The following is a 22,200-nucleotide window of genomic DNA, read 5'->3' on the forward strand; positions in this document are numbered from 1 at the left end:
TTAGAATTTTTGGTGTATTGTTTCATTATTGTCATATTTTTTATGATAACTTCTGTTGCTTCTATTATTTGGTCTTTGACTCATCAGTTTTTTTTAAAAAGATGTTTGTTTTTTCTTCAGGTATTTTAAAATTCTTTAAGGCTCTTTTTTTAAATAGAATTTTTATTGTGTTATAATCAGAAAATCATATGTTAAGTATTTCTGCTTTTTTACATATTTTAGTGAGCTCTTTATGCACCCTTCACTTGGTCAGTTTTTCCAAAGACTTCCTGTATGCTAAAGGGGAAATTCATGTTCACTTCAGTAATGGTTGTTGAGTCATTTAAATCATATCAAACACCATGACCCATTTGAGTTTTCTTGATAGAGATACTGGAATGATTTGCCATTTCCTTCTTCAGCTCATTTTTTTTTTTTAACAGATGAGGAACAGAGGTAAATGAAATTTACTGATATTTCTAGGGTCACACAGTGAATGGTATCTGAGACTAGATTTGAACTCAAGAGTCTTCCTAACTCCTGGTCTGGCATTGTGTGTTCTGGGTGCACTGTGGTGCCACCTAGCGCTGTATTCAGTAATGACCAGAGCTTTATCAGCTCTAATTTTTCTAAAGTGTTATTCCATTCCTTAACTTCTTTCTTGTTTATCTTTGGTTATATTTGTCTGGGTCTAAAAAGAGAACATTAATACTCCTCGCTATTATAGTTTTTGTATCTATTTCTCCAATTTGATTTTTTCCTTTAATTATTTAGTTGCTTTTATTAGATGCATATATATTCAATGTTGATATTGATTTGTTATTTACTGTGCCTATATGTACTGTAGTTTTATCTAAAATCATGATTACTACTCTTTTTGTTTGTTTGTTTGTGTGTGTTCAGCTGAAGCACAATATATTTATGTGAATATTTGCATTTCAGGTGTTTCTTATAAACAATATATTGTTAGTTTTTGCCTTCTGATCCATTTTGTTGTGATCTTCATTTTATTGGTGTGTTCACCCCATTCACATTCATAGATTTATTCCCACCTCTCCCTTTACAAATAAGAAAGTGGTAGCATAAAAGGAATTTACCTGAGACTTGTGATTTATAAATGAAATAACCTATTTCCTCTCAGTTGCAATATTTCTCTTCTATTTACTTCAGTCCTGATTCCACATTTTTGTTCTTTTTCCTTTTCTTTTAATACATCTTTTAAGTTCCTCCCTCCACATTTGCTCATGACTAGTCCCTTACCTATCTTAACCTCCTTCTTAGATTCCTTTCTATCCCTCCTATGTCTCTGTTGCTTTTTTCCCTTTTGAGTTTAATGGATTTTTATACTGAAATCTTGGGGCATGTGTATATATATTACTATATTCCATTTCCTTTTATCTAATTCAGATGAATTAGATACTCATTCCCTTTCCTCTCACCTTTTCCTTGATTGTTATATACGCTTCATGTTATATATCTCAATGTTACTTAACAGTGGTCTCTTTCTCTAGTGCAATGTCTCGTTTCTCCTATTGTTGTATTCTTCCAAGATCGTTAAAACTGAACAAAACCACCTACAGACTTTCTGTCATTCTCAAAAGACTTTTATTTCTTATTCCTTTATTAACATAGAAATAAATTCATCCCCAAATAGACTCTTTCAGTTATAGAAGCACATGTATCTTCCTCTATTTTTCCTTTTCCAAATGTCTACTCATTTCTGGTCTTTTCATTGGGAATGTTTGGAAATTTTACCTTCGTTAAAAGCCCATTTTCACCCCCAAACCCATTGTAGGATTATACATAGATGCGATGAAATTTTCTTCATCTTTTGTCTTTAAGCTTTCTTCTCTTAATACTATCTGTTGCTTAGTCTTGAATCATTATTATTATTATGACTCCTTGGTATTTATACTCATTGTTTTAACCTTATAATACTTTTTCTTTGACCTAGAAGCTCTAGATTTGCTTTGGAGGTTCCTGAAAGTTTGTTATTTTGGAATTTCCTTCAAGAAAGTGATTCTATTTTTCACTTCATATTTTGTCTTAATAAAAAAAAAAAAGAAGGAACTCTTTACACTTTAAACTCTTTACTCTTTTCCAGCAACAGGAGAGAAAATCCTTTGCTTCAGAGCGCTGAGCTCCTTTCTATCTCTTTTCATTTCTTAACCCCACCTTTTTAGGAGTATCTTTTGTTCTGCTCTGCTCTCTTCAGCATAGTCTTTTCCATTCATCCAGTAAACACTTCTCTTTTCTTCCCAGCTTTTGAAGGAATTTCTGCGCCTCGATTTGACGGCTCCTATCCCTGGGACATCCCCAGATGACACTCGGCAGCTCCTTTTGGAGGGAAGCTTAAAGATGAAGGAGGGAAAAGACAGCAAGGTGAGTTGCATTCTGACTCCCTTTACCATCCCTAAAGTCGCACCCAGATACCACAAGGTACCCTCTGCACTGCTCTGGGACTAGGGAAAGCTGACAGAGGTGAGGAGGGGCAGAGGATTTTATAGCTGGAATAGAACTTAGAGATTGTTTCACTTAACTCCATAAATCTTGGAGCAGCTAGGTGGTACCATAATGGATAGGGCACCAAGCCTGGAGTCTAGATGACTCTCGTTCATGGGCAAGTCATTTAATTTCTGTTTGCCTCAGTTTCTCCATCTGTCAAATGGGAATAATAATAGCATCTTCTCAGGATTTTTTTTGAGAATCAAATGAAATTAAATTTGTTAAACATTTAACATAATTACAATATCTGGCACATAATAGATATTATATAATGTTAGTTATTGTTATTTATAGAGGAGAAAATCAAGATGCTTAGAAATTAAAGTGTTTTTTTTTTTTAATTGAAAGAATTTGAACTGTGAAGGGATTCAAACCCAAGTCTTGGCTCATTGGGAAAAATAATGCTTCTGCAATTAAGTCCTGGGAAGCTAAATGTACAGTGGATAGAGCACTGGCCCTGAAGTCAAGAGGACCCGAGTTCAAATTTGTTTCAGACACCACTTACTAGCTGTGTGATACCAGGCAAGTCACTTAACACCAATTTCCTTGCCAAAAAAACCAAAAAAACAAAAAAGGAAAAAAAAAAGAAATCGAATTCAGCTTGAAACCTATCTCATATAGTTATCTTAGTGATCTTAGGGGGAACAACATGACATGATATCATTTGAATTAGGAAAGCCAAATTCAGCCTCTCACTCTTATTAGCTGTGTGACCATGAGCAAATGAACATTTCAGGACTCCTAAACAACTCTCTTAGATGACAAGTCAAAGACTTGATGCTAATCTCCATTAAGGGAGTTTTCATATTGGGAGTTTTTATATGCCTATTGTGTGCCAAGCACTGGGTGAATAGAAAAAGAAGCAAAAAAATAGTCCCTGCCCTCAAGGAACTTACAGCGGAGGAGACAATGAACAACCTTTACATCAGACAAATGGGCTGCTATTAACCAAGATTAGATGTCTTTTACCCAGTTTATTTCCTCAGTGGATGTTGCCAGCAAGGTTAGGAGATTTGCATTTTCATAGAAAGTTCTCAGGGACCTAACCACCATGCACCCTTGAGTCATTTCACTTGGGTAGCTTCGTGAGTCTTGGTTTCATGTCTTGCCCTCTCTTCCTGCCTGTGGAGCGAATGGATAAGTTGCTACTTATCTCAGTACCTCTGGTCGTTTTCTAAGACTTAAGTTATAAGGGAGTTACTAATCTGTAGGGTTATCAAGAGTTTCTGCCCCAGGATTGCTTCTCCTCCCCCTCCTCCTCCCACCCCCCCCCCATTGAAATCAAGCTGGACCCCAAAAAAGGGAGGGGCAAGTTTTATAGAGACTCCTGAAATTTTCTTACTTCCACTGCCCATTCTCAGCATAGTGGAAAATCTAATGGAGAAGATCCAAGTTCAAGACCTGATATTGTGTCTATACTAAGAACATATCGATCCAAACCAGTTAACATTCAATAAGTACCTATGAGGGCCAGGCATTGGGCCAAAGTCTGAGGATAAAATAAATGAAGGAAAGATGGTCCCTGCCCGCAGGGCAGTACAGTCTCATGGGGGAGAGGAGGAAAAGTGGGAGTGGGACAAGTCGCTGGGGACATGTTGTTCCATGGAATTGAAACCAGGCAGGGCAGTAGATGCAAGGTGGAATGAGCCGAGAGTCCGAGTTCTGCCCTCTGTGAAGAAAGGCACTGGGAGGAGCTGGACACCTTGCCCTCCAGTCTTCCAATCAGAGGGAGAGAAAGCTGAGGGCTGTGGTGTCAGTCCAGGCTTGAGTTAACAGCATGAGGGTGAATCTAAAAGTGATGACATCCTTGGGGAGGGGGAACATCTTACACTGTGAGACTTGTTGTTCAGTTGTCTTCATGATCTCATTTGGGGTTTTCTTGGCAGAGATAGTGGAGTAGTCGGCCATTCCTTCTTCAGCTCATTTTACAGATGAGGAAACTGAGGAATACAGGGTTAAAGATGAGTCTTCCTCAATGTGGGCACAGTGCTGCACCTGCCACAAATGTTTGTCGACTAACTAAAGTGAAAGGATCAAAGTGTTTGACCTCGAGGTCCTTTGGAGCAAAGGAGAAGATTTTATGAGTCTTAAGATAAGATACAGTCCTCCCCTTTAAAGAGATTGCACAGTCTCATGAGGGAGGCAAGTAGACTTACATGCAGCGACATAGAGCATGATTCATTCTTAGTGTAAATGCTGGATTTGGAATCTGGGTTCCAGTACTGGCCCTGCCATTTATTTAACAGTGATCTTGGGCTAGTCATTTAGATGCTCTGTGTCTCGGTTTCCCCATTTATAAAATGGAGACGGGATTAAATTAGATAGCCTCTAAAGTCCTTTCCTGTGACAGATGAGTTATTTTTTCCTTTAAGTCTCAGTTTCTCTATCTGTAAAATGAAGGGGTAAGACTAGATGTCTTTGAAGTAGATTTCTTGCAACTGGAAATTAATGATCCCCTGACCCCAGGCTTGAATGTACTCTTTTACCAGATGGATGTCTATTGCTTCCTCTTCACTGACCTGTTGCTGGTGACCAAGCCCGTGAAGAAGGCAGAGAGGACCAAAGTCATTCGCCAGCCCCTGATGGTAGACAAGATTGTGTGTCGGGAACTCCGAGACCCAGGTAAGGAGGCCTTTACCACCCCACTGTCCCCAAATCCCTCTGTTATGGCAGAAAGGGAGGTGGGGCCCTCCTTTCTCTGCAGCTTCTGGGTGATCAAGATTGGGGGCTATCAGACTCATCTCAATATCTGAAGGTACCTCCCTGGGAATCCCCAGCCACTGGTCCTCAAGTCTCCTATCCAAATCTCTGCCTCCTGTTCCTAGTTTTGTCCAGACAGAACGAGGCTAACCCATTTTCCACATGGCTTGGGCTGTGATCCTTCAGCATACTGGTTGTCCTTCTCTGCAGAGTTTCTACCTTATCTATGTCCTTTTCTGTCATGTTGTGCAAGAAAAATCAGACCAAAAGGGAAAATAAAACTCTGAGAACTAGTTCCTTTTTCTTGTGTTGTCTTCCTCCACTGGAATGAGGTAGAGTTCTTAAAACAGTTCCTAGCACTTAAATGTGTCTCATGGTAGCCATGGCCTCCATGGGGGGACTGCCAGGCTGGCCAACCTTTATTTCACTGCTGGATCTTATTCTGACTTAGCTATTTCCCAGGGTTGTGGTGAGGATCAAATGACATAATATTTGTAAAGTAACAATGCCTGGCACATAGTAGGTACTATATAAATGCTTCCCTTTCCCCCCTATAAGTTCCAGAACCATGCCCTCACAAGGACACTTCTCCTTCCCTTCCCCTTCCCCTTTCTAGATTTCTAGATCCCTTTTCTTTTCTTTTTTTTTAAATTTTCAGTAGTATTTAATTTTTCCAAGTACATGTAAAGATAGTTTTCAACATTCCTTTTTTTTTTTTTTTTTTTTTTTTTTGCTGAGGCAATTGGGGTTAAGTGACTTGCCCAGGGTCACACAACTAGGAAATATTAAGGCCTGAGGCCAAATTTGAACTCGGGTCCTCCTGACTTTAGGGCTAGTGCTCTATTCATTGTGCTACCTAGTTGCCCCAACATTCATTTTTATAAGACTTTGTGTTCCAAATTTTTCTCCCTTCCTCCTTTACTTTACAAGCACAAGCAATTAAATATAGGTTAATTATGTGCAATTCTTTAAAACATATTTCCATATTTGTCATGTTGTGCAAGAAAAATCAGACCAAAAGGGAAAATAAAACCCTGAGAACTAGTTCCTTTTTCTTGTGTTGTCTTCCTCCACTGGAATGAGGTAGAGTTCTTAAAACAGTTCCTAGCACTTAAATACCTATTTCCTTTCTTAGTTTTTGAGGGCAGACTCTGTCTTTTCCCTTTAATTTTATTCTCAGCACTTAAATTGATGTCAGGTATCTAGTAAGTGCTTCTCTTGCTTTGCCTTGTCTTCTGTGTTCTCCTCTTTTTCGTAGTCTTTTTTTTTTTTTTTTTTTTGGCTGAGGCATTTGCGGTTAAGTGACTTGCCCAAGCTCACATAGCCAGGAAGTGTTAAGTGTCTGAGGTCAAATTTTAACTCAGGTCCTCCTGACTTCAGGGCTGGTGCTCTATCCATTACTTTCCTAGCTGCCTGGTGTTCTCTTCTTTAGGTTAAAGAATCTCAGTCCACTTGCCATACTGCTCACCTTCCTTCCTCACACATGGTACCCTTCCTTCTTCCCTAGGCTCCTTCTTCCCCAGGCTCCTTCCTCCTCATCTACCTTTGTCAGTATCCTTCCTCCTCATCTACCTTTGTCAGTATCCTTCCTCACTTATGGCGCCCTTCCTCCTCCCCAGGCTCCTTCCTCCTCATCTACCTTTGTCAATATCCTTCCCCCATCTACCTTTGTCAGTATCCTTCCCCCTCATCTACCTTTGTCAGTATCCTTCCCCCTCATCTACCTTTGTCAGTATCCTTCCCCCTCATCTACCTTTGTCAGTATCCTTCCCCCTCATCTACCTTTGTCAGTATCCTTCCTCCTCATCTACCTTTGTCAGTATCCTTCCTCCTCATCTACCTTTGTCAGTATCCTTCCCCCTCATCTCCCTTTGTTAGTATCCTTCCTCACTTATGGTGCCCTTCCTCCTCCCCCAGGCTCCTTCCTCTTCATCTACCTTTGTCAGTATCCTTCCTCCTCATCTATCTTTGTCAGTGTCCTTCCTCACACATGGCGCCCTTTCTCCTCCCCCAGGTTCCTTCCTCCTCATCTATCTGAATGAGTTCCGAAGCGCTGTGGGTGCCTTCACCTTCCAGGCCAGCGGGCAGGCTCTGTGCCGAGGCTGGGTAGAAGCCATTTATAATGCCCAGGTAAGGTGTCCGATGTAAGTGGGAATGGGCTAAAGGGAATGAGCTGGAGAATGTCGGGTGTATATGTTACGTTACATGTGGAAAAGCCTGAGCTACCAGTCTGCCCAGTGCCTAGAACCTCCCTTCCCTGTCTCTAGAACCTGCTGCAGAAGATGAGGCTACAGGAGCACCAAAGCAGCCAGCAGCAGCATCTGCAGAGCTTGGAGGAGGAGGAGGATGAGGAAGAGGAAGAGGAAGGAGAGAGCAGCACCTCGGGAGCCAGCTCCCCTACCATCCTTCGCAAAAGCAGCAACAGCTTGGATTCCCAATGCTGGTAAGCTTTCTATTGCGGGAGCACAAGACAAACAGTGATTGAGGCCCTACTGTGTGCAGAGAGGGGCTCTGAAGCTGGAGGAAAAGGAGAAAAGGGAGTGGTGATAACACAGTCCAGAGACGACATTGGCCCTGCAGAAGCAGTAGAAAGAACACTGGGCTTAGGATCGAGAAGAAGTGGATTCAGATTTCATCTCTGGTTCTTCCTACCTTCATTCTCTCCAACTCCATCTGACAAACATTAAGTATCTACTCTGTGCCAGACACTGTGCTGAGGGCTTTGTAAATGTTACCTCATTTGATCTTCACAACAACCCTATAAGAGTAGATACTGTTGTGAAAATATTATAGAAGAATTGCACATTTAATATATATTGTTGGATTACTTGCCGTCTAGGGGAGGGGCTGAGGGAAGAGAGGGAAAAAATTTAGAACAGAAGATTTTGTAAGGGTGAATGTTGAAAAGTATCTATGTATGTATTTTGAAAATAAAAAGCTTTAATTTTTTAAAAAAGGAGTAGGTACTGTTAGCTGTTCCCATTTTACAGTTGAGAAAATTGAGGCAGACAGTGGTTAAGTGACTTGGTCAAGGTGTCACAGCTGGCAGATTGAACTTAGGTTTTTCTGACTCTAGATGTGATGTTCTATCTGCTGCTCTGAAAGACTTGTGCTTTGAAGGAAATGAGGGTTTCTAAAAAGTCATGGCGAAAAGAAGTGCATTCTGGACAAGGAGGGCACCGACTGGGCAAAGCCACTGACTCAGCTGATGAAATTTTGCATGAGGAGGGGCAACGAGGTGGCACAGTGGATAGAGAGCCAGCCCTGAAGTCAGGAGGACCTGAGTTCAAATCTGGATCTCAGACACTTAACCTTTCCTAGCTGTGTGACCCTGTGCAAGTCACTTAACCCCAACTGCCACAGCAAAAAAAAAAAAAAAAAAAAAAAAAATTTTGCATGAGGGTATAGCTCCAGTCTGACTGGAATGGAGAGTGCAGAATTCTGCAGGAAGGGGCAGAATAAATAACTAGCAAAGTCTGTGGAAGTCATATTGTAGAGGGCTTTAAATGCCAAGCTAAGAATGTTGGACTTATATCCTGTAGGCAATAGGGAGCTATTGAAGGCTATTAAAATAGCGACTCGGGATGTTGGCAACCTCAGCAGAGTGGAGGGGATAGAGGGAGGGAGACGCCCATGTGGCTGAATTGGTTCCTGCCTGAGAGGTGCTGGGAAGGAAGGTGGGGCTGTGTAAGGTTTGAAAGCCCTGTGAGTTGTGACAGCCAGCTCTCGGAGGGCAGCCCCCTGCCCTGTCTTGCTTTCCCAGCGGCTCCTTTCTGAGGTATGTCCGGAGTAGACACTGACTCTGGGCTGGATCCAGATCTGGTGCTCTGTCCAAAGCTCCCTCTTGCTTCCTCTCCCCTCTCCTTTCCAGCCCCTCCGATGGCTCCACAGAGACTCTCTCGGTTGTGGTGGTGGAGCCGGGGGAAACGCCGTCATCGTCCGACTTTGAGGGCGGCCCCTTCAGCTCGAGGTCCGACGAGACCTCCATCGGCACGACGGCTTCCCCCACGACCCCGACCAGTGAGCTGCTGGGCCCCGAGCCCGACGGACTGCTCCACTCGGCGGCGGCCGAGTGCCGCTCTTGCTCCATCGATTCCGCCTACGGCACCCTCTCCCCGACCTCCCTCAAGGACTTCGTGGCCACCTCGGAGCTGGCCCCCATTCCCACCCCCAGGCCCCCGGACCCCCCCGACCCTCCCGCTCCCACCTCGTCAGCCTCGCCCCGCCTTCGCCGTAGGATCCCCGTCCAGCTGCTGCCGTGGCCGCGATTACTCAAATCCAAGTCGGAGGCCAGTTTGCCGCAGCTGCTCTCGGGGGCTTCTGGCCGGGAGCCCCTCCCAGCCCCGAGCCGGAGCCTGTCTGAGCTTTGCTTAACTACTCGGCATCCTCCCAACGGCTTTCCCAGGACTCAGGGGGGGCCTTGCCAGCCGCCTCAGGAAGCCCGTGCCGGCTGGGACTGTAGGGAGGCCAGCCCATGTAGTGCCTCGGAGCTCTCAGAAGCAGAGGATGGGGGCTGTGCCCCTGGACGGGGCTATGAGTGTGCTTTCTCGGAGGACGAAAAGCCGGTCTCTAAAACCACGTTCAGGACCCAGCCCGCGGGCCAGCACAGGAAACTGACCCTGGCCCAGCTGTACCGAATCAGAACCACGCTGCTCCTGAACTCCACGCTGACGGCCTCGTGAGTGTCCCTGGGGAGCCGGGGACCAGGGCTGGGGCTATGGCCACTGGCCCAGGACGGCCGTGGAAGGGGGGCAGATGAGGTCACGGCTGGGCAGAAGCCACGAGCGCCTTTGTGTTTGGGTTTCTTCCATGTACCTTAAGGCGGCTTTATTGGGAGGACTAGCTTTGTCTGCCAAGACCGTGACCCACGTCACAGATTCTGTCCTCTCTCCCCCTTCCCGTGTGTCCTGCAGAGAGGTCTGAGCCACAGGAAGACCCCAGGGTGCCACGGACGGATGGATGACGGTCGCACAGACAGATGGCCTGGTTCTGACCGATGTGCTCCCAGTCCCCTCAGGATGAGACCAGGACACGGGAACAGATCGAGGAACCAAACTGCACTTTGTTTATTGCCTGGGCCAAGAAACGGTGGGGCCCCGGGGGGGCTCAGAGCCGCAGGTTCAGCCACGTTCCCCTTCTGAGCTCTTTGCTGCTCCCCACTCCCAGCTCACACACACGCCGCTGCTTCTCTAGACTCCCCCTCTGAGGGACCAACCCCAGGAACCCCCATCCTCGGCAGACAGACACACTCCCCTTGGCTGAATTAGGACACCTTCCCTTGCTGGCTCCCTCCCTCTCCCCCAGTTAGGCCCACATGGGCAGTCGGGGCCAAGGGGCAGCCCACTCTCCTGTGTATAAAGGTGCATATTTATTGAGCTTTGGGTTTCTTTTATAAAGATATGTGTATATTCTCCTGTGTGCAGAGTGCGTTCTGTTTTTCCCATCACTCCCTGGGTTCTGCTCATTCCTTCCCCTTGCCTCTGTATCCCCATACTTCCTTGGGGGGAAAGAGGAGACGTTCCTTGGCCTGGGGCACTTGGGATCTCCTGGTCTACACCTACATCAGTCTTAATCCTGGCCTGGCTTCTCTGGTTCTCCCAACTTATGCCTTCTTTACTCGTTGGGGACCTTCCTCTTCTTTTTGGGGGGTGGGGGTCTTGGAAGCCCCAGCTGGGGGGGTGGTCTGTACCCTCTGAGATTGAATGAGCAGTCCTGTGACCCCCAGTCGGTATTTTCCATTGTCCTGGGATTTCATCATTCTCAACTCAGTGACTTGCCCAAAGTCACCCACAGAGGCCACAGAAACAAGATTTCAGTGGGCTCATCCAGCACTCAAGGAGCAAATGTTTGTAGATGGAAGTGGGATAGGAGACTGAGGCTGGGGGAGACAGGAGATGGGGACTAAGGCAGAGGGAGGAGTCCCCAAGGGGAGGCAGCTTGTCCTGGGATAAAGAATAGCGGATTTGGAGTCAGGGCCATAAATCTCTGCCATCCGGAATAAGTCACTTCTCTAATCCTAGGTTCAGTTTATCCATCTGTAAATTGGATGTAGGGAAAATCATAAAAGGGAACTCAGAGATCATCTAACCCAACACCTCCCCTCGCTCTCGGTTTTATAGATGTTTAGAGGGAAGAAAAAACTTGCCCAATGTCACACAGCCATCGATAGCCAAATAAAAACCTCGTCTTCGGTTCTCCTGTTTCTCTCGTGATTCTTAATATAACGGGCAGGGGAAAGGGCCTTAGGGACATCAAGTCCCACCCCATTTTGCAGATAGAGAAATAGAGGCCCGGAGAGTTAGGTGACATTAAAGTCAGTGACAGTGCTGGGTTTTGAACCCAGAACCGAGCTGCCTAACCTCAGCTAATTTCTTCCTTGGGCCGGGAAATACTGGTCTTAGGCTCTTGGAGCCGGAAGGAAAACAGATGTAGAGAAGAAAGCGACTGGCGCAGCCTTTGAATTCAGACCCTCTGAAATACCGGGGTTTCGGGAGCTGGGGAGCAGGTGCGCGCCAGCGGGCGTCCGCGAGGAGCCCACTCGGTGCCCGGCGCGGGGCTCGGCTCCCGGTTACCAAGAGAAGGGGGCGGAGCCGGGCGCGGCGGAGGGCGCTGGTTGGGCCGGGCGGGGAAGCCCCACGGGGCTCCCCTCCTCTGCACACCCCTTCCCCACCCCTCTCCCGTTGGGGCTCGTGGTCAGGCCCGGCCGGGAGGCTTGCGGGGTGCGGAGCAATGCTGCCCCGGGGCCGCGCGGTGCCAGCCCTGGCGCTGGTGAGTCTGGGGAGGAGGGCTGCGCTGGACAGAGAGGGGCTTAGGGAGGGGGCGGGGAGCGAATCCGGAGGAAGGGGGTAGGCGCGAAGCTCCTGTGCGCCCTGGCCGGGCCGAGGAGGCGTTAGGGTGGTGGGCTGAGGGGGGAGGGGGAGGAGGAAAGGCGGTCAAGGGGCCAAAGAAGGCTTCATCCCGGCGAGCTCAGGCCCGGGCCCCCAGGTCAGGGGGAGTCTGGCCTAGGAAGGCCGAGCAGAATTCGGCTCGCGGACTGCGTGGGGCCGGGGAGGGAGCGGGAGAGACCGCCACTCTCTTGGCTTCCGGGGAAGGAGACCTCGGGCCGCGGGTGGTCTGGGCTAGCGCAGTGAGGAGACCTCAGACCGCCGGGGCCAGGCAGGAGGGGGTAAGAACCTAGGCGGCGGGCTTGGAGGAGACTTAATACGCAGACCAGGGTCTGGGAGGGGGATATCTCAACCTACGGAGGAGGCAAGCTCTCCAGGTGGCGGAGGCACAATTGGACATCAAAATTGGGTTGGTGCCCCCTCCCCCATCACCTCCCAAGGTAGCTCCTAGATCCAACCGCTTTAGTCAGCTCGGGGTTTCCCCCAAACCCTACCTATGATGAGGTGGGGGCTGGGGCTGCGGGCAGCCGGCTCGGGCTCCTTCCTTGAACTCCCCTGATCTAAATACCCGCTGAGGAGGCAGAACGGAGCCTTCCGCCGGAAGGAAGTGCCTGCCCCCTTCCTCTCAGTGGGAGGTGGGGGCCCCAGATGGTCCAGGAAAGGGACTGGCAGAGCCACTCTCAAGTTTCCCACGCCTGGCACGAGCACAGAGAAGGCCTTGGTCTTTCCAGTTACCTGCCCAGAAGGACCCAGGGCTGAGCCGATTGTCCTTGGAAGGCCCAATTCGCCCCCGCTGGCCTCTGAAGATACTGGGAAAGTCTTGGGCCGTGGGCACTGAAACGTTGGCTATTACATGGAACTCTAGATGGGCTTTGAGGGCACAAAGATCCATGTCCCTGCCCATCCCACTTTCTACACTTACATGGTCCTGTGGGCATTGGGCTGGCAATCGGGTGAAGGTGAGATGGGTGAGTAGGTAACCCCTTCACCCAGAATTCCCCCATCCTTTTGCTTGCAAGAGCTAGCAGGCGGTTTCTAGAATGTCCCCTCCCAGATGGGGGTCGAGAATACGGTTAGGGAACCTATCCTCAGATCTGGTGAGTGTTGTTTGGAGGAGGCAATCAGCTTTCTCCTTCCCCTTCCCCAGGTGTTCCTTTTGGTGGTGATGGTAGCAAGTAATGCTGTGAATATGAGTCGTGGACACTCCCCACCCCTTCCAAGGAGCCCCAGGATGGTCCCAGGGCTGAGCCCAATGTTCAACCAGAGCCCCTTTTCTCAGAAATCCCGTCTTTGCTCAGCTCCCAAATATTTTTGGGATGAACCAAGTAGACAGTGCTGTAGGAGATGCCCAGCAGGTGAGAAGTTTCAAGGGAGGGATCCAGGGGTGCTGAAGTGGAAAAGTGTCAGGACTCTAGAGAGGATTTAGAGTTGGGATTTGTGAGATGAAGATGACTGTGGACCTTTGAATGAGCTGGAAGAATTGAAAGGAAAGACCCCAAAGATAGGGTGGGTGGGCACTTTAAATCGAGAAAACTATTGGGGAGGATTTGGGACCTTGGCCTCCTCCTCCCCCCACCCCCCCCCCTTTTTTTTTTTTTTTTGACTCATCTGTCCCTAAGGTTTGACATTCTGATCCATAGGGCATTTCCTGGAAGCTCCCTGCACTGAGCCGGACGGCCCTTCCTCCTGTCAACCCTGCCCTCAGGACACCTTCCTATCTAGAGAGAACCATAAGGAGAGGCAGTGTAGTCGATGTCAAGCCTGTGATGAGGATGGTAGAATACAAATATTTAATTTCTATACTTTTTCTTTCTCTATTCCCCTACTCTTTCTTTAGCTCTTTGTCTCTCGAGGATGTCACTCTGCTCTGTATATATCTGTGTGTCTTTCTCAGCGTCACTCCCCTTCTCCACTCTTTCTGTGTTGGTCTACACCCGGTTCATTTTCTGAATCTCTCTAACCTCCCTTAACTTTCCTTCCTCCCTTCCTCCCTTTCTCTCTGTATCGGTCTATTTCTGATTCTCAGGCCATCTCTACTTCTCCTCTGGCTCTGTATAATTTGGATATTGGTCTCTTTCTGCTTTCTGTCTGATCTATCTTTAAGTTTATTCCAATCAATTCAACACATTCTGAGCCAGGAACGGAGCTCTGATGCTGAAGACAAAAATCCCAGTCTTCTGAAAGCAGGTCTTGTTCTGGGTTATGTACCGGGCCAGGACTGACTTTCTTCCTGCCTCTCAGGTCCTGCCCATCAGGTTGTCATCCGGAACTGCTCCATCGTAGCCAACACCCAGTGTGGCTGTGCCCCCGGCTGGTTCCCCGAATGCTCTGTAAACCACTGCCGGTCTGACTCACCTTTCCTCTGCCTTCGATGCCGAGACTGTGAGATTCTGCATCGATACACACAGATCCCTTGTGAGTCCCTCCTTTTCTCCCCAATACCTCATGGCTTGGGCCTTTATCATCTCCTCGTCTTTAGCTCTATCTGCCCCCAACTCATCCCTGGCTGTATCTGCCCCCAAATCTAATGTCATTTTCTTTTTTTAAAAAAAGTAACTTTTTATTTACAAGATATATGCATGGGTAATTTTACAGCATTTGACAATTGCCAAACCTTTCGTTCTAATTTTTTCCCTGCTTCCCCCCATCCCCTCCCCTAGATGGCAGGATGACCAATACATGTTAACTATATTAAAGTATAAATTAAATACAAAATAAGTATATATGTGGTGTCATGTTCTTATGGGACATTTCTAGGTTCTAGAGAAGACACTGTCTGTGGGAAGTGTCTGCCAGGCTTTTGTCAGGACCTGAAGAACAATTGTGTTCCGGCGCCTTGCCCCACGTAACTACCCTGCCCTTCAGGGCAGCTCTGTTTTCTCCTAGGAGGGGGTGTTGCTGAGTGGGGTGGGTGAGGACGTGTGTTTATACGTACCACAGCAGGAAGAAGGGAAGGGGATGCTTGGCGTGGGGACAGGGGGTGCTGGGAAAGTAAAACTAAATCACTGGGACAAGGTGCAAGGGCAAGAGAGGAGAGAATCTGGGTTTGAATGGGGGATCGGGGAGGTAAAATTTGGGATCTGGGAACAGGGGACAAAAGAGCATAGGTTTAGTGGGAAGAAGGACAGCTCCTTGGAGACACTGCTATTAGTGGCTAAATGGACTGACAGCACAAGTGATGGAAGGATGCTGTGCAGGTTTGGCTACTTGACTCTAGAGGCTCCAGTAAGGTATATCCCTAATTTAGGCAATAGTAATTTCCACTCCAAACAAAACCAAAAGAAAAAGAGAGGGGAAAACTGAAATATGATCCTCTGCTTTGTAGAAATATTGGCTTGGAATTCTTTACTCCAAAATATTTTAAATAGGATTTCCATATTCAGAGGGGATTCGTTGAAGTGTGAGTTCTATTACAGTATTTCTTGGCGTATTTTACAGTCTTGAGAGTGAAAAGAAACTGTCTACAACCAGCAGGCTGGTTCCCTACCCTCCATCTAAGCCCAAGTCCACTAGTGTCTATTGTGGAAATGATTCTGGGAGCCATTCAGAGATATGCTTGGGGATCTCTAGCCACAAGCAGGGTAAGTGTTTGGAGACTTTGTGGGGGGTGAGTTTGACTGGTCCTTCTAATGCTTCTGACCTTCCTGGAGGTCAGGATCAAAGATCAGAGGGGATACTTATTCCAGAAGGTCTTTCTCTCTCAGGCATCTGGTTCCAGTACTTCCTGGTGGTGCCCCCAACGCTAACAGTTCTGCTCTTGCTGGGATGGGGCCTGTTCTATATCTACCGGAAAAGCTGGGTCCCAAAGCCCCAGGTTCTTTGTAAGTACCTCTCCTAACCCCCTAAGAATCCTGCAGCCTCGAAGTCAGGAGGACCTGAGGTCAAATGTGGCCTCAGACACTTAGCACTTCCTAGCTGTGTGACCCTGGGCAAGTCACTAAACCCAATTGCCTCAGCAAAAAAAAAAAAAAAAAAAAAAAAAAAAAAGGATCCTAGCTTAGATTTTCATAGAAACTGGAAACAGGCCTTAAGAGATGCTGAAGAAGGGACTTAGAGGGGCTGGAGCCCAGTTCAGCAACGGACTGGTTCTTTTTTGGTCTCATTTGGCAGGTGAAGCGGAGATGGAGACCTTGAAACGCCAGTGGGTACGGAAGATGGGTTTGTCCGGCAGGAGGGAGAGTGTGTCATCCGGAGCTGTGTGGGACTGAGTGATGATCATTGCTTGGGGAAGGGAATGAATGAATGGGTGATTTTTGCTTTCAGATACTCAACCCCTCCCTTGGCAGCAGAGCTTCCCTGCCTCAGAGTAGGTACAACGAAGCGTGTGCCCTCCACCTTGTGGGGACCCGAAGTCCCAGCAGCCCTCCTCTGGCCCGCGAAGTCTCGGGCCCGGAAGACGCATGGCCTGTGCTCTGGGGCCAGCCGTCCAGCAGAGGGAATGGTGAGCAGATGGCTTAGACGCCAGACTCCTTCCTCTCTTAGGGCCTGGGATGGGGAACGCAGCCCCTGGAGCCGGTCGGATCTGCCTTGGCCCCCTGTGATTCCCCTCCCCTCTCTTCTCTCTTCCCCCTCCCCCTCCCGCCCCGCCCCCTTCCATTTTCCCGCGGTCGATTTAGGGCCTGGGGCCGGCACTCTGCAGCCGGGCCCGCAGCTGTACGAGGTGATGGACGCGGTGCCGGCGCGGCGCTGGAAGGAGTTCGTGCGGACCCTGGGACTTCGGGAGGCGGAGATCGAGGCTGTGGAGGCGGAGATCGGCCGCTTTCGCGACCAGCAGTATGAGATGCTCAAGCGCTGGCGCCAGCAGCAGCCGGCGGGGCTGGGCGCAGTCTACGCGGCCCTGGAGCGCATGGGACTGGAAGGATGCGCGGAAGATCTGCGCAGCCGGCTGCAGCGGGGCCCGTGACCGTGACCGTGACGGAGAAGGGACTGACGCCTTCTTGGCGCCTTGACAATCCTTCCCTCCAACCAGGCGGCCGGGGAAGGATTTAAAAAAAAAAAAAAAAAAAAGGCGGCTCAGGCCCCCCGAGGTGGCGTCCGCCAGAAGCCCTAAGTATGGTTACTTAAGTCTGTAGACATGTTATGTCACTTATCTCGCCCCTCATTTGGAGCGGGTTATTCCTTCTCCCTCGCCCTCCCCCTCCTCCCTCTCGGTACCCGAGTGAGTGTCTGTGTTGGGGCAGAGGGCGTTAACCTCTGTCAAAGCCAGGAGGTCGGCGGCGACTTGCCATTATTAAATTGCCGTGGCAAATCCGCTTGTGTAATCGTTTTGGGGGGTGCGGGTGGGGGTGGGGTGGATTAGTTCCTCGAGGACGCTGAAGGTGGAATGAATTGGGGTCAGGTTCCAGGGGCGGCCGGAGCTAAATGAACCCGGTGGCGGGGGGCACGACGGAGAAAGCACCCCAAACCTCCCTCCGCCCATTTCCCCCGGCGCTCCCTTCTTGCTGGGAAAGATGAACCTCAGATCGCCTTTGTTTCCGCCCCACTGTACAAAGCCCCGCCTCCCCTAGGGAGAAACTTAAGTCGAAACTAGAAAGAAGCGCAAGATGACCGAGTGAACGAGACTTCCCAAGCCTGGGACAACAGGTGGATTCCTTTAATGGAGCAAAAGAAGGGGCAGGGAACGTGGGCTCCGACTTTTCCGCTGAGGGCGCCGGAAGGAAAGTGACAAAAACCATTTAGAAAAAAAAAAAGGAAAGCACAAAAGCCCCATCCTGCTCCTCTCCCTGCCCTTCCCCCAACAGTTTCCCTTGGTAAAGACCTAGGTTGGGGGCCTCGGGGTTCGGGGGAGGGCTTTGGGGGTGATATGGCAGCTGCGGAAGTCTGTACCCCCGAGGCGGCTGCTGAAGCTACGTGTCGTCAGGGAATAAATATATAAGCGGGGCTGGGGAGTGTGGGTGTTCGGGCCCCAGGGTAGCTAATTTTCTTTCACTTTCTGGTAAACAAATGACTGAAAGCAAACTGAGAAAGGGAGGGAGGGAGGATCAAGCCCGGGGGGGGTGGAGGAAGAGGGGGAGGGAGAAATGGGCCTTGATCCCTTACTACGGATAGGAGAAAACCTGGATGGAAGGGGGAGGAGAATACTAATTAAAGAGCCCCACAGAGCTGCAGTTCCGCACGCCCCAACCAGCTGTCTTTCCCCCCGCCCCTTTTTTGTCCCCTCCCCCCACGTCCCAGGCTGCTCTAGGTCAGCCTTCCCGAACGTGGGGAGTAGGAGTCAGGGCGGAGGCTGTAGATCTGACTGTACCCAGAAAAGGGACCAGGGGAAACAACCACCCACGGAGTTTGGGAGCTAGTCGTACATTTTGACGTTCAATGACATGCAAATCATATGCAAACTAGCATGCAAATCAGCAGCGGTTCTCTCTGAGTCCTCAGCTTGGACACTTTTTGTATGCGGACTGCGGCACAGTTTCCCCGGGACGTGGGGCCGGGAGGCGGGGATGGAGGATGGATCTAGGGAAGAAGAAGGCAGCTACACGCATATCTTGTGTGGTGGGGGAGGGAGTGAGGGCTGAGAGTCGGGGAGAAACTGAGGGACCAGGGCTTTGGGGGGGGGGTGCTTGTTTCGAGCCCAGACCCCGCATCTCGCCAAGCCCTATCCGGATCCTCTCTCCCCAGTTTTCTCCCCCGCTCCAGAAGCTCTGAGGGAGGGGCCGGCGGGGTGAGTCACAGCAAAGGCTGGGGCGGGGGCGGGAGGAGGGAGGGCCCTCGCAGCACCTAATGCTTCGCAATGTCTCCTTTCTTCAGGATTATCTGTCTCTGCCAGGGCGCCAGTTTGGTCTCGTCATACCCCAGTGTCCTGAGCTTCTCGGACTGCTCCTTCTCCCGCCGCGCCTCCTCCTGCCTCAGTTTTTCCTCCTCTTTTCTGATTACAAAGAACTCAGGATGAGATAGAGAGGGGGAAGTGGGGGAGGAGAGACAGAGAGACAGAGACAGAGACAGAGAAAGAGAGGATGAGAAATGAATCTAAGTTACTGGAAGGGAGGAGAAGACTACAGCAAGCACGGTTGTGGGGAGGAGGTGCTGAGAGACAGAAAGATGAGTATGGTATGTCAGTTATCCCCTTAGGAGACTAGAAGGAGAGGGGCAGCTGGGAAGGTCATGGGAGGTCAGAGAAATGAGGTATCATCTGGCAGTAATTCAGGTTAGGGGGAGACAAATGAGGCAATAGATCAAGATAAGAGAGGACAGAAATATGACATGTCACAGGTTATAGGAGACAGAATGATAGCAGCCAATCAGGCTATAGGGAAACCAAGAAATGGGCACAGTAGAAAAATATGGGGGAGAGAAGTGGATAATGGCCAATGTTATTGGGGAGAGAAGATGGCAGGAAAAAATGAGCAGCAAAGATTACTAAAGGGAGAGATGTAGGATTGCAGAGAACAGAATGGAGTATCTGAGATTCTTGGGAGGAAGAGGGATAGGAAGAACTTGGCTGAGGTAGTTCCAAGGAGAACAGGTGCCACACTCACCGTTTTTGCTCCCTGGAAGGAGAAACAAATAGTGGATTAGGAGTGCTTCCTATTTCTGCTCCCACTCCTTGTAGTGTGCCGTAGCACATCAACTCACTCTTAAGGCCATTACCTCTCCTCCTCCATCTTCTTCCGAAGGATGTCCCTCCTCCAGGCAGGCATGCTGGCTAGCCGGGCTTCCTCCTCCTCCTCCTGTAACACAACCAGAGGAGTTCAGGGATAGAGTATGCAGTGAGGTGGGGAGGAAGTCAGAATCCAGGGGATGATTCCTCATAATTGGAGAGGAGAGGGGAAAAACTCTGAATCCTAGAGGTCTTAGCGACGAAAAAAGCAGGGAATGAGGTCTGGGAGTTGAGAATGGAAAACCCTTGGAAGGAGGAAGTAGAAAGAAAAGTAGGAGAAAATAGTTTTTCAGCCTCTTCTTTCAAAAACCTTCAGGGCTAGAGATTATTATCATTTTTTCCCCTCTCTTTCCTCCTCCTCTCCCCATCCCCTTTGTTATACTTACTACTTCTAATCGAGACCATAAGAAACTATGATTTTGGAGGTTTGGAAATTCCCACCATCAAGGCAGATCACAACCTGTCTATAACTCAGTAGAAAGGTCTTACAGTGGCTTAAAACTCAGAGTAGCTAAGTGATATGTCCGAGGTCATAAAGTACTAAATAATCAGAAGGGGGACTTGAATCTAAGTCTTCTTGGCTTTAAGTCTATCACTATATCCACTGCCTCTCAGGGATTCTAATACTATGTAAAATTATATTGGAAATGGCGATGATGACCTTGCTTTATCCCTGATTTTACTGAGAAAACTTCCAATAATCCCTGAAAATAATTTGCATCTTATACCACACTCACCTCATTTCCTACACCATAAGTTTACACAGCTGTTTCACTCCCCCACCTCAAAGCAGGGCCAAAACAGTGGCAAGGAGTAGAACCACAGGAATAAAGGGGAAGTGGATGGTAGGATGACCCCAACTTGCCAGGACCAACATCTTGGAGGATGATGGAGGGGGGACGGGGAGAGGAGGAGGCCACATGGAATCCCAGAGCTTGTTATGGCTAAGGAGCTGTTTCAGATTTCATTGGGACAGATGAAAAGATACTGATAATATGACCAGTCCTTGACTCTGGCTCTGCCTTGAGGATAAAACCTGAGGATAGTCCAAGGCAGCAGGAGTGCTACCCAGGTATCCTGCTTGTCAACTGCTTTGCTGATGGGAAATAGTGCCCTTCCTGAAAATCTTGTCGGGTTGTAGAAATGGAGGAGCTAAAAGGCAAAGACAGTCTTGGGCCTGCCCACCGCAGGCACCTCTTCAAGGCAAAGATCTTTATTATCCTGTAACAAGGGAGAGGTAATCTGCATACATCACACTGCACACAACTCAGTTTCCCCAGTCCCAGACCCTCTGGCCAAATCAGGACTTGGAACTTCCCCAGTTCCCAGTTTCAGGCCCTAGCTGCAAAACCCTAAAGGGGTCCCATCTAGTCGCCAGGCGCTACTTCCTTAGTGGTTCCACGGCTGCAGGCCTTCCAACAAAATGATAGCTGGGGGTCTGGTCTACACAGTGGACAGTGAGTCTGGGTCCTGGAAAGAGCACCTTCTTTTTGGAGAGAATCATCCCTTGGAGGGGATCTACTCCCAGGCTCAGTGGCTGCTCTGGGGAGCCACTTTTCTATCCCATCTACATCCCAGCTTCCTAAGGCACGGCTGCAGCAGCCCGCCCCTCAATACGAAGGCCATCGCCAAAGATCCAACCCCAATCAGCTTTAGCCTAGCTGAGTTTCAAATTCTGGGCAACCGGCTTCTCCCTGCCCTCACTCGTCCAGTTCCCATTTCTCTAGTTCCCGAAGTGGTAAGGAGCTGCCAAGGTGGAGTCCACCATTCCTAATGGACAGCTGCCATGACTTTTCTCCCTTTCGGCTGCTCAAATGTCGAACAACTCGGCTTCCTTCTCCTTCCAGAACGAGAAGCTCCGGTCGATGTAGCGGCAGATGTCCTCGTTGCTGAACTCGCCCATCTCCGCTACCAGCTGCAGAGAGTCGGCCCGATCGAGGGCCGGCGGCACCGGGCTCATCGAGGGCTCGGCCTGGGGCAGCGGGGGCGGCAGCGGAGGGGGTGGAGGGCGGGGTACGGAGGCCGGCGCCTGGGGCTGGGGCAGAGGCTCCTCGGCGGGGGGCTCGGGGCTGTCCCCAAAGAACGCCCTCTTCAGATCCTCGAAGCCATCCTGCCAGTCCCGACGCCCAGCCTCCACTTCCTCCAGCACCACTCTGTGGAAGAGGCGGATGAGCTCCCACGGATGGCTGCCCAGCCTGTCGAACATCTCGTAGCACAGCAGGTGGCGGAACTTGCGCTCCTCTCGGCTCATGCGCATCTCCAGCAGCTGGAAATAACCCAGCATGAAGAGGTCCAAGGTGAGGCTGTCGTAGCTGGCCGGCACCCCGCCCACGTGGGGCAGGAAGTGCTCGGGCCAGTACAGACCCTGCACCCGGCTCAGGCGGCGCAGCTGCCGGGAGGGCACCTGGCACATGAGACTCCGCCAGTGTGCCAGCAATTTGCCCACCACGTGCCGCTGTTTCATGAAGTACAGCAACCGGTGGTCGTTCCCGAGGCTTTGGTGGGCGGGCTCCTCCAGCCCTTGCTGGGGCTCGG

The 22,200-nt window shown here is 49.4% G+C and overlaps 4 protein-coding genes and 1 long non-coding RNA gene across 16 annotated transcripts in view; 2 read left to right on the plus strand and 3 right to left on the minus strand.

The window, feature by feature from the left end:
- Positions 1-10,595, plus strand: part of PLEKHG5 (pleckstrin homology and RhoGEF domain containing G5) — a 123,562-nt gene extending 112,967 nt beyond the window's left edge. For 6 of the 7 annotated variants that reach the window (XM_051988678.1, XM_051988682.1, XM_051988680.1 and 3 more), the window contains 6 exons: positions 2,242-2,361; positions 4,974-5,106; positions 7,199-7,314; positions 7,452-7,627; positions 9,056-9,862; positions 10,098-10,595. In XM_051988678.1, the coding sequence (XP_051844638.1) occupies positions 2,242-2,361; positions 4,974-5,106; positions 7,199-7,314; positions 7,452-7,627; positions 9,056-9,862; positions 10,098-10,107 (1,362 nt within the window). In that variant the 3' untranslated portion in view covers positions 10,108-10,595. Of the gene's footprint in view, positions 1-2,241; positions 2,362-4,973; positions 5,107-7,198; positions 7,315-7,451; positions 7,628-9,055; positions 9,867-10,097 lie in introns of those variants that run through there. The other variant, XM_051988679.1, reaches the window with a different exon arrangement.
- On the minus strand, positions 5,113-7,205 carry LOC127555937 (uncharacterized). 2 transcript variants are annotated; one of them, XR_007952312.1, is made up of 3 exons: positions 7,122-7,205; positions 6,824-6,995; positions 5,113-6,756 (listed from the first exon to the last, which is right to left on the minus strand). It is a non-coding gene; the product is annotated as an uncharacterized LOC127555937 (long non-coding RNA). The 2 variants fall into 2 exon arrangements; XR_007952311.1 differs by having other exon boundaries at positions 6,824-7,024.
- Positions 10,596-10,699: 104 nt separating the features above from the next.
- On the plus strand, positions 10,700-17,316 carry TNFRSF25 (TNF receptor superfamily member 25). 5 transcript variants are annotated; one of them, XM_051988691.1, is made up of 10 exons: positions 10,700-11,952; positions 13,216-13,423; positions 13,709-13,843; positions 14,310-14,483; positions 14,826-14,913; positions 15,507-15,649; positions 15,758-15,889; positions 16,179-16,213; positions 16,332-16,509; positions 16,685-17,316. In XM_051988691.1, the coding sequence occupies exons 1-10, from the start codon at positions 11,914-11,916 to the stop codon at positions 16,969-16,971; spliced, it is 1,419 nt and encodes a 472-aa protein (XP_051844651.1). In that variant the 5' UTR covers positions 10,700-11,913; the 3' UTR covers positions 16,972-17,316. The 5 variants fall into 5 exon arrangements, with proteins under 5 accessions (XP_051844651.1, XP_051844649.1, XP_051844650.1 ...); XM_051988689.1 differs by lacking the exon at positions 10,700-11,952 and adding an exon at positions 12,745-13,036; XM_051988690.1 differs by lacking the exon at positions 10,700-11,952 and adding an exon at positions 12,745-13,027.
- A 322-nt stretch (positions 17,317-17,638) lies between these two features.
- LOC127555936 (espin-like) overlaps positions 17,639-22,200 on the minus strand; it is a 52,580-nt gene continuing 48,018 nt past the window's right edge. Inside the window, exons 13-15 of the mRNA XM_051988692.1 lie at positions 19,656-19,735; positions 19,544-19,555; positions 17,639-18,933 (exon numbers count right to left, since the gene is read on the minus strand). Coding sequence (XP_051844652.1) covers positions 18,786-18,933; positions 19,544-19,555; positions 19,656-19,735 — 240 coding nt within the window. The 3' untranslated portion in view covers positions 17,639-18,785. The remainder of the gene's footprint in view (positions 18,934-19,543; positions 19,556-19,655; positions 19,736-22,200) is intronic.
- Positions 20,863-22,200, minus strand: part of LOC127555934 (espin-like protein) — a 3,456-nt gene continuing 2,118 nt past the window's right edge. Inside the window, exon 1 of the mRNA XM_051988685.1 lies at positions 20,863-22,200. This exon is cut by the window's right edge and continues 2,118 nt beyond it. Within this exon, the coding sequence (XP_051844645.1) occupies positions 21,476-22,200 (725 nt within the window). The 3' untranslated portion in view covers positions 20,863-21,475.

The sequence above is a fragment of the Antechinus flavipes genome, chromosome 3 (genome assembly GCF_016432865.1).
Source record: "Antechinus flavipes isolate AdamAnt ecotype Samford, QLD, Australia chromosome 3, AdamAnt_v2, whole genome shotgun sequence".
In the NCBI taxonomy this organism is placed as follows: domain Eukaryota; kingdom Metazoa; phylum Chordata; class Mammalia; order Dasyuromorphia; family Dasyuridae; genus Antechinus; species Antechinus flavipes.